The sequence below is a fragment of the Bos javanicus genome, chromosome 25, assembly GCF_032452875.1.
Source record: "Bos javanicus breed banteng chromosome 25, ARS-OSU_banteng_1.0, whole genome shotgun sequence".
Classification (NCBI taxonomy): Eukaryota; Metazoa; Chordata; class Mammalia; order Artiodactyla; family Bovidae; genus Bos; species Bos javanicus.
Window position 1 is genome coordinate 26,139,488 of NC_083892.1, and position 10,004 is coordinate 26,149,491.

The window sequence follows — 10,004 nt, forward strand, 5'->3', positions numbered from 1 at the left end:
AATGGGTCCATTCTCCTGAGGACATTAAGAGCCCCAAGCACACAGCAAAGGACCTGACTTGCCCCAGCAAGTCCATCTGCCCATCTGCTACCTTAGCCATTCCAGTGTTCCATTCCCAGGTCTCCGACTCCAGAAGCTTCTCCAATTCCTCCACCCCCTGGAGCCCTACTACCCTATTCATTTAATGAATCACGTATTTCACAGATTATCAACTATAGGCCAGGCTGGGTACTGGGACCAACGCAAGGACCAAGACAAGTCTATATGGCAGACACATGTTTAAACATTTTCATTTTAAACCCAGTTAAGAGGTGAGAAAGGGGACAACAGTTAACCCAGCCTGATAACCCTGCAGGGCATCCGAGGAGGCTGCCTGGAAGAGGGGACACACAACAATAGGAATGGGCTTGTTCTGAGGCTCTGGCTCCCAGGGTTCTAACACGGATGGATACCTTTAGCTTTTCCCATCCGAGAGTCTGTCCCTAGTGCTATATAGCAAGAACCATGGACCAAAGTGAGAATCTCAACTTCTCTTTATCACCTGGATAAGCTCTGGGGAGCTGCTGGACCTCTGCGGACCTCAGCTCCCCGGGAAAATGGAAACAATAGCAGAAGCTACCTCCTCCGATTGCTGTGGGGTTTAAGGGAGTGGGCACGAGCGGTGGGTAAACGTTTGCAGATAATTATGACTATTGTTTTCCGGGGCCGTGCGTCCAGGCCAGACACCATCTTCCTCCTAATCCTAGGTCAGGTCAGGTATCTCAGATCCTCGCCCCTTCGAGGACCGCGGGAGGCCAGGTGGGCGACGAGGCCCGGGCCGTGGGGCAGGCCGGCTGGGTTTCGGGCCGCAGCCGCATTTCCGGGCCGGCCTGGGCCGGGAGCAGGGGGAAGGGCAGCCCAGGCCTGCGCTGGCCACTGTGTGACGCGCCCCCTCATTTGCATACTGCACGCCGATTGGTCACGGCGGCCGCCGGGACCAGAGGCCGGCCCCCTCCCCCTCCCGCCGCAGCGGCGGCAGCAGCTGGTCTCGGTGTAAACAAGTCGCGGCGGCTGCGAACCCGGGCCGGGGGGGACGGCGCCCACCAGGAGCGCCCCCCTCTCCCAGGCCAGGCCACCCCGGCAGACCGGACCCCCGCGCGCCCAGGCGAGGTGAGGACCGCATCGTCAGGGCTGCGCGTCGCCCCGCGCCCCCGCCCCGGCGGCGAGGACTGCCCCTTCCCTCGGCGCCCGCCCCCCACCCCTACTCCCCAGGTGAGCCCCGGGGTCTCAGGTAAGGCTCCGCGATGCAGGTAAGATCCCCTTGGCATAGGTAAGGCCCCAGCGCCCCCGGGTAAGAGCCCCTCCCCTCCTAGATGACCCTCCACCCTCAGTGAGGCCTCCTGCCTTCTCCAGGTGAGGGATCCTCTCCCCAGGTGAACTCTCTGGACCTCAAGGGAAGTCACCCCCAACCCCTGCAGTTCAGATGAGGTCGTAAGGACCATACAATCCCCAACCCCTTGCAAGCTACCCCTAAACGAAGAACTGACAGTCATCTATTCTGGAGCCCCTTCCTCCAGTTTCAATTGCTAGGTCAGCAGGGGTGAGGCCGAAAGCAGGTGGGTGACTCATCTGAGGCTCCTCCTAGCCTCAGTTTCCCCATTGATGCAACTTGAGGCCTCCTCCATGAGTCAAAACTGAGAGCTCTGGCCCCTGGAGAGGCTGCTGGCTCTGGGGAGAGAACACAGCAGCCAAGTGTGACAGAGAGAGTCCCCGTGGCCCAGGGCGTGCCTGCATGTGTGTAGCCAGGGTCCTGACAGCCCACTCCGTCCCCTGCAGGCACTGGGCTCCCTCTGCTCCCCGTGGGCCGCTCCCCGCGTGGGGCCACTGCCCCCGGCCCCCGCCATGGTGCGGATTTCAAAGCCCAAGACGTTTCAGGCCTACCTGGATGATTGTCACCGGAGGTATAGCTGTGCCCACTGCCGCGCTCACCTGGCCAACCACGACGACCTCATCTCCAAGGTAACCAGGTCACAGCTGGGGCTGGAATGGGAGACTAGAGGGGCTGCCTGGCAGCTCCCCACCAGTAGCCCTGACACCCCTTCCTCTCTCCCTCCCACCCTTTAGTCCTTCCAGGGCAGTCAGGGGCGAGCCTACCTCTTCAACTCTGTGTGAGTATCTACTCTCCCGTCTTCTTTTCTCTGACCTCTGTTGTGAGTTGTGACCCCTGCCATCATACTGAGACTCTCAAGAGTCTCCTGGTTTGGGTAGGAAGCTGTGCTCCCCCTTCTCTTGAGTGCTAAGGACAGATACAGTTGGATCCAAGCTAGAGGGGGGCTTTGTGATGGAGGGACCCTCCCTGGGACTGCTCCCGTGTCCCCACAGGGTGAACGTGGGCTGCGGGCCAGCCGAGGAGCGGGTGCTGCTGACAGGCCTCCATGCTGTCGCTGACATCCATTGTGAAAACTGCAAGACCACTTTGGGCTGGAAATATGTGAGTCAGTGACCTCTGACCTCAGGCTAGCCTTTGACCTGACCTCACATCACCTCCTCCTCACAGGCAGTCATCTGGTAATCTTTCAGGGTGTACAGGTCCAAGTCACCCAAGTCAAACTTGTCTTTTCTTCCCTTGACCATGTTCTCTCCTCTCACATCCTACAAGGGCTTTTAAGGTTTTTCTCTTAACTCATACTTCTCCTCGCAGCCACGAGCATTCCCATTTTTGAGATGAGGATATAATCACAATGACTGTTTATTGAATACTTATGTGCCAGGCACTGTTACATGCTTGGCATATCTTATCTCATTCACTCATTACAGCAATCCTGTAGGTAGTCTGTTATTATCTCCACTTTACAGAAGAAGAAAGGAAGGCCCAGAGATGTTAGGTAACTTCCCCGAGGTCACACAGCTGGTAAGTAACACAACAGGGACCAGAATCCTCATTTTCTCTCTCTTTTTTAAACTCCAAACCCTTGACCCCCAGCTTCGTATTGCCATTCAGAGGATCAGAGAAGTTGCCCCAAACCCCACAGCAACGTAGAGTTTGGGTCCATGAGCCTCCTTTTCCACTGCCCTCATCACCACTGCTGTTCTTCAGCGTCTGATTTCACTATCCTCTCATTTCCTTATTGGTAGTGGAAGATAAAGGGACCCACTGACACCCAAGGTTGTTATGGGGATCAGATTAGATGTAGCAAAAGGAGATGCTCTTGGGAAATTGCGAGGGACAGGAATCCTCGGGCATCTCTTGGAGCTGTAGTGCCTCTGGGAGGTGAATGCCCCAGGCAGAGACAGAAGCGTGCGGCCCTGCCATAGATTTGCTCTGTGTTCCTGGACAGGTGGTTTGCCCGCTCTGGACCTCTGTAAAATAAAGAAGTGGCCTAATCCAGAGGCCAAAAATTCAAGTGCTTGCAGAGCCAAGCAGATTCTGTGGATCTGCAAAAGGGGCAACGTAGATCTCCAGAGGGGGACATTCTGGCCAAATGGAATGAGCACGACCTTCCCCATGTTTTAGTATCTGAAAGTTATTTTTATTAAACTCTCTGTTGGTTGAACAAAACATATGCATAGGCCAAAATTGGTCCTGAGGCTACCAGTTTGTATTCCCTGGAACTTCTGAGAAGCTTCCATATCCTCTCTCTGTTGGAGCCAACATTAGTATTAATACTTGAAAAGTACCTGTCACTCAGAGAGTTCTGTCTATCCCCTATTAGTGAGATACCTGGCCCTGCCATATACCAGCTCTGTGTCTGTGGGCAGGTGGCTTGGTTTCTTGGGTGATAGTTTCCTCATATGTAAAATGGGGCCCATCATATTCACTCCCCAACCCCTACCCTTTTGGTTAGGCCCTGCCCTACCTCCAAGCATAACAGCCTCTTCCCTCCTTTCAGGAACAGGCCTTCGAGAGCAGCCAGAAGTACAAAGAGGGGAAGTACATCATTGAACTCAACCACATGATCAAAGACAACGGCTGGGACTGACCCCTGCTCCTGACGCATGTGGCGCCAGCCCGGCCTGGCCGCCAGGGGGCGCCACTGGCTTCCCTTCACCCGAACGGAGCTCTGGACCCTCAGGCCCCCTACAGAGGAAGGATCCAGCTCCTGTACATATATTTTATTGCATGCACTGTGACCTTGGGGGGAGATCGGAAGGTGGACAAAGTGGACGACACCCCCGCACCTCCCTGCGATCTGGCTGGCTTGGATCTCGTTTTTAAACCCCTTCCTACCCCGCCTGCCCTCTAGATATGGCCTGTGTGCTGCTCTCTTGGCCCCAGTGCACCATCTGCCCCGTGACGTTCTCCCACCGAGCCCCTCTTACCCTACGCGTGTCTGCTCCCCTTGTTCTGTAGCGTTTGTACATAATAAAACAATGGAGTGGAGACAGCCCCAGGCTCATGTGGAATCGGGAAGGGGGTACTCAGATGCGGATTCCTGCCTCTATAGACCTGTTCCCCTTTGAGTCCCGGAGGCATGGGGTAGGCACGGCGGTCAAAGGTGGGAGCCTTCGCTTCTGGGACTCAGCTGTCTTCTCTAGAACCCGCGACGGATCTCACTGCTGGCAGAGATCCCGGAGCCCTTTCTAGCTCGTTAGGCCTTGACCTCAGCTGATCGGCATCTTCTCAGCCTAAGCGTTTTGACGCCGCCTAGGGGCAGCTCTCCTGGGAGGCAACCGCGCAGCGGGTTTCACCGCCCACCTCGTCTCAACTACAGCTTCCAGCGGCCCCAGCGGCATCCGCCTGTCCCCTTCGCGCCGAAGGTCGGCGCTAAGCCTGCTGGGTAGTGTAGTTCCGAGGGTTCCCCAACGCGGGACCTTCTGGGAAACCGGGACGTCCGCGGTCAGAGACCGTCGAGCTGTGAACGTCTCTAAACTTTTGAGACTTGGCCGAGGCTGGAGGTTTTAGAGAATGGGAGCAGGGAAGGACTCCAGCGTTCAGGCCTCGGCTGCGGACTCTTCGAGGTCCCCAGTGCCCCGCGTAACAATAAGCTTAGGCCGCGTCCCTCCAGCCCTGCTCCTTCCCTCCAGTCATGCTTCCTCCCTCCAAGTCTCGTCCTCCAAGTGAAGTGGGGGGTCACCTGCCAGAAAAGTCTGGGGCGCCAAGGTCTGCCCTAGGATTCCAGGCTCCATCCCAGCGTCCAGGCCCCGCCCCTCAGTAGCTTATCCCTAGCCGGGGCTCCCCCCGTGGGAACGGGGACCAGCTGGCCGGAAGCGCCAAACTGCGTCCCTGTCGAGCCCCGGGGATCAATCAGGCCGAGGAGTTAATTATGTAATGAGGGGGCAGGGGGTCGGGGCTAATGAAGCCTGGGGGGAAGGGGAGGAGGGGAGGGTACCCAGGTATCCGGCCCCCTCTTGGACCCCTTCCAGGCCCCAGGGGTCTCCACCCCGGCCTAACTCCAGGGCCCCAAAGAGGGGAGGGGCTGTGATCCTGGATCTGGAAGGGGCTGAGCTGTGAGCTATAAAGGGGGCATCTCTCAGCACTGGGGCACTGTAGGCAGCGTGTCCCGAGGCCAGACAGGACTACTCCATGTACCACCCACGAGAGTTGTACCCCTCCCTGGGGACTGGCTACCGCCTTGGGCCCCCCCAGCCTGGAGCAGATTCCAGCTTCCCGCCTGCCCTGGCAGAGGGCTACCGCTACCCTGGTGAGCAGAGAGAATTGAGTTCGGTGTAAGAATTGGGGTGGGGGCTGTGGCCCTCAGCTGGCCCCTCATTCTCCTCCCATCTCCAGATCTGGACACTCCCAAACTGGATTGCTTCCTCTCTGGGATTGAGGCTGCTCCCCGAACTCTGGCAGCTCCCCCACCTCTACCCCCGCTGCCCCCAGCCCTGGGCACTGAGCCGCCGCCCCCTTCAGCCCCAGAGGGCCTTCATTCACTCCCTGGAGTCAGCCTGAGCCTGGAGAACCGGGAGCTGTGGAAAGAGTTCAACTCCGTGGGAACAGAGATGATCATCACCAAAGCTGGGAGGTGAGGGGGCTGGGCCAGGGTCAGAGAACCCAGTGTGTTCCTGGTGAGGGAAGGGCAGAGTTCCTGGGGATGGGGCTAGTGTGGGGATTTCTAAGGGGGCTAGACCTCTGCCTGAGTTCAGAGTGTGACTGTGGCCTGGGTCAGGGGTCATTCTGTGGCAAGGGTCAAGGGTCAGTCTGTGGTCTGACTGGTTTAGGAACTAACCTATGGCAAGGGTCCTAGATCTTTCTGGGCTAGGGACAGGAAGTCCAGCTGGGCTTTAAGTTAGTATGTAGCCTAGATAAGGGGTCAGTCTGCACCTAGATTCAAGATTCAGACTATAACGGGGGTCAAGGGCCAGCCACTGACCAGCATCAGGGAAATCTGGCCAGGATCAGGGGTCAGTATGTGACTAGTTCTGGGGTCATCTTGTTGGCAGGGGTATGGTCAGTATGGTCAGTGGGTCTTTCTCTAGCCCAGGGACTCAGGCACTAGCACGTGAGTCCTCTTTTTATTTTCTCTGAAGCAAGTTTGTCCAGCAGCTGTAGATTCTGGTGCTGAAGATGAAGTAAGGAGACCAGGGTGGGGAGCAGAAGGCTCCTGGCAAGATTTCTGGGGGGAAAGTGTGTCACTCCTGCTTCTGCAAGTGGGTTTGAGGGGTTAGGGGTCCAGACTCTGCTCCTACCCTGCTGTGTGACTCTGGTCACATCACCTGACCTGTCTGTCCTGTTTCTTATCTGTAAAATGGGATGAGACAGGGCTTACAGCTCTAAGATCCTGCCTTCTGAGTTCTGATTCCACGTTCCTCGAGTCTCTGTGACAGAACTGGATGAGCCAGTGACTATGCCACCTTGCTGGTGCTGTGCTCACCCCTGACTAGTGGGTAGCTCCAGGACTCTCTGGTCCCTTCCCCCATTCCAGGCGCATGTTCCCTGCTTGCCGAGTATCAGTCACTGGCCTGGACCCCGAGGCCCGCTACCTGTTTCTTCTGGACGTGGTCCCGGTGGATGGGGCTCGCTACCGCTGGCAGGGCCGGCGCTGGGAGCCCAGCGGCAAGGCAGAGCCCCGCCTGCCTGACCGTGTTTACATTCACCCGGACTCCCCTGCCACTGGAGCCCACTGGATGCGGCAGCCTGTGTCTTTCCACCGTGTCAAGCTCACCAACAGCACACTGGACCCCCATGGCCACGTGAGGCCCAGGCTGGAACACCCCCGCCCCCGCCCCCCCCCCCGCCCCCGCCATGAGGGTTGGAGTGGGACCAGGGTAGGGAGTCACTCCTCTTTCTTCCCTCCCAGCTGATCTTGCATTCCATGCATAAGTATCAGCCCCGCATACACTTGGTGCGGGCAGCCCAGCTCTGCAGCCAACACTGGGGGGGCGTTGCCTCCTTCCGCTTCCCGGAGACCACGTTCATCTCTGTGACAGCCTACCAGAACCCAAGGGTGAGTGACCCTGCTGGAGCGGGTGGCATCACCCTGCCCTGGCTGCAAGAGTCTTGATTCTGGGTGTACAGCATCCTCCCCCCACCCCCCACCCCCAGATCACGCAACTGAAGATTGCAGCCAACCCCTTTGCCAAGGGCTTCCGGGAGAATGGCCGAAACTGTAAGAGGTGGGCATCATTCACTCATTCAGTCGTTGTCATCAAATGTTTACTGGCTGTGTGCTGGGCACTGTGCTGGACTCCTGGAACCCAACGTAAGTAAACATGTGTTGTCACTCACTGATCTGACAAATACTTATTTAGTACCTGCTTATGTGCCGGGCACAGTTCTAGGCAGTGAAGATGCAGAACAAACCAAAGCCCCTGTCCTCATGGAACTGATACTCTAGTGGGCAGAGCAGACAAGTAAACAAGAGAAGTAAATATGTTAGGGATATATATGTGGGATAAGTTCTATAGAAAAAAAAAAGGAAGATCAGGACTGGAGAGATGAGTCCTGGAAAGCCCTCACTAAGAGGACGTTTGTGAAGACTCGGAGGAAGTATGGAAGGGAACCATGTGAGTATCTGGGAACATGCCAGGGGCCTGGGGTAGGAGCATGCTACAGTATGGCTGGTGTGGAGTGAGAGAGGCAATAGGGAGCCAGATTATGGTGGGCTGTAAAGGTTTGGTTAGGACATTAGCTTCTTCTAACTAACCCTAACCCCTCAGAGCTGGCCTTTGCCCTCAAGACACTTAGAGTCAGGCAGAAGAGATAGATATTAACTCAAGGATCACCCTGATGAATGTCACAGTCTCGCTCTTGACAAGTTATCAAGGTAGCCCAGTGGAAAGAACCTGTCTGCCAATGCAGGAGATGTGAATTTGATCCCTGGATTAGGAAGATCCCCTGGAGAAAGACATGGCAACACACTTCAGTATTCTTGCCTGGGCAATCCCATGGACAGAGGAGCCTGGCGGGCTACAATCCATGGGGTCACAAAAGAGTCCGACACAACTTAGCAACTAAACAACTGCTGTTTTCTAGTCATTTAATTCTCTGTCCTTCCATTCCTTCTTCTGTAAAATGGGTATAATAATGGCACCTACCTGATAGGGTCCCTGGGTGAAGTGCCTGGCACCTGGTTTAAGCGCCATTATTACCATCATCATCACCATTATCATCATCACCATCATCATCACTGTCCCCCAGGGAGCGAGATGCCCGTGTGAAGAGGAAACTGCGGGGCCCAGAGCCGGCAGCCACAGCGGGCTATGGGAGTGGAGGTAAGTGTCGTTCCGGAGGTGATGGGACCAGGCCTGAGATGCCAATCCTCCTTAACCCGCTCTGGCCCTTCTGTCTCCCCAGATGCTCCAGGTGGTCCCTGTGATTCCACACTGGGTGGGGATGTTCGGGAGTCAGACCCAGAGCAGGCCCCAGTGCCTGGGGAAGCTGCCCCTGCCCCAGCTCCTCCCTGCGGTGGCCCCAGTGCTGAGGCCTACCTGCTGCACCCTGCCGCTTTCCACGGGGCCCCCAGTCACCTTCCAACCAGGTGAGTGGGTCAGGGGCACAGGGCTGGGCTGTTCCGGGCTGAGGTGGGGGGAGGTTCCCTCTCCCCTGTCCTGATATCTTTCCGCTCTTCAGGAATCCCAGCTTCCCGGAGGCTCCAGACTCTGGGCGCCCAGCGCCCTACTCAGCCGCCTTCCTGGAGCTGCAGCCCGGGCCAGCAGGCTCAGGATACCCAGCAGCAGCACCCTCAGCATCCTTTGCCTCGCACTTCCTCCAAGGGGGCCCCTTCCCACTGCCCTACCCTGGGCCTGGGGCTTACCTAGATGTGGGCTCCAAACCAATGTACTGAGCCTTTGCTAAGCCCCCTGCCTGCCTCCCTCCCCATCTTCCAGTTCCCTTCCCCCAGGCCTGTTGCCCCCTCACTTCCACTACCCCTTCCCCCACACCAAATGGCTGCCTTGGGCCTCCCTCACCCCACTTCACACTTTGATTTCGCTCCCACCCCCCTCTGGCTTCAAAGCTCTGGCTAAGCCGCTGGGAGTCCAGCTGGGGCCAGCTTCCCCTTCCAGGCTCTCACCTCGGTGTGAATGGAGGGGGCTCTGCCTGGCCAAATGGGGCCTGGGACCAGCACTCCCACCCCCAGCCTCACCCTTGGGCTCTACAAGTCCTACCCCCTCTCCCCAGGGCGAGCCACACGGGTCTGTTCTCAGGTCCAGAGTATTTTTGTTAATAAAACTCGAAAGACATCAGTGCTCTGGAAACACTGGGCTAATGGTCTTTGGCCCTGAGTGGGGCTGGGTGAGCAGAGGTTTTGTGAGGAGACGCAGGCCCCAATCAAGACTTGTCATTTCCAGCTGCTTGACCTTGTGAATCTAAGTCAATGCTTGGGGTCTGCTTCCTCTTCAGAAAGATGGAGAAATCTGTCTTGACATGCCATTCTGAGAATTAAATGGGGCTGCCTGAGAACCCAGCCCTCTCTCTGGCACTCAGGAAGCCCCCAGGAGCGATCACTGGCACTGGACGGGGACCAGGAGGCTCTGGGCAAGCTGACTGGCTGAGCCTCACCTTGCTGGCAGGATTAGGGTTCTGGGGCATCAAAGTCCTGACACGAATCCCAGGTCCCAGGCTGCTCATACCCAGTCAACAC

General features: G+C 57.1%; 2 protein-coding genes across 2 annotated transcripts; both read left to right on the top strand.

Annotated features, from left to right (window-relative positions):
* The first annotated feature begins 998 nt into the window (after positions 1-998).
* Positions 999-4,365, top strand: YPEL3 (yippee like 3). The gene is made up of 5 exons (XM_061401602.1): positions 999-1,251; positions 1,816-1,998; positions 2,104-2,147; positions 2,362-2,470; positions 3,870-4,365. Exons 2-5 carry the CDS (start codon positions 1,882-1,884, stop codon positions 3,957-3,959), a joined length of 360 nt encoding a protein of 119 aa, XP_061257586.1. The 5' UTR covers positions 999-1,251; positions 1,816-1,881; the 3' UTR covers positions 3,960-4,365.
* Positions 4,366-4,468: 103 nt separating this feature from the next.
* On the top strand, positions 4,469-9,606 carry TBX6 (T-box transcription factor 6). Its single transcript, XM_061401570.1, has 8 exons — positions 4,469-5,621; positions 5,708-5,945; positions 6,846-7,113; positions 7,221-7,367; positions 7,466-7,536; positions 8,561-8,634; positions 8,717-8,900; positions 8,993-9,606. Exons 1-8 carry the CDS (start codon positions 5,504-5,506, stop codon positions 9,204-9,206), a joined length of 1,314 nt encoding a protein of 437 aa, XP_061257554.1. The 5' UTR covers positions 4,469-5,503; the 3' UTR covers positions 9,207-9,606.
* Positions 9,607-10,004: the final 398 nt, after the last annotated feature.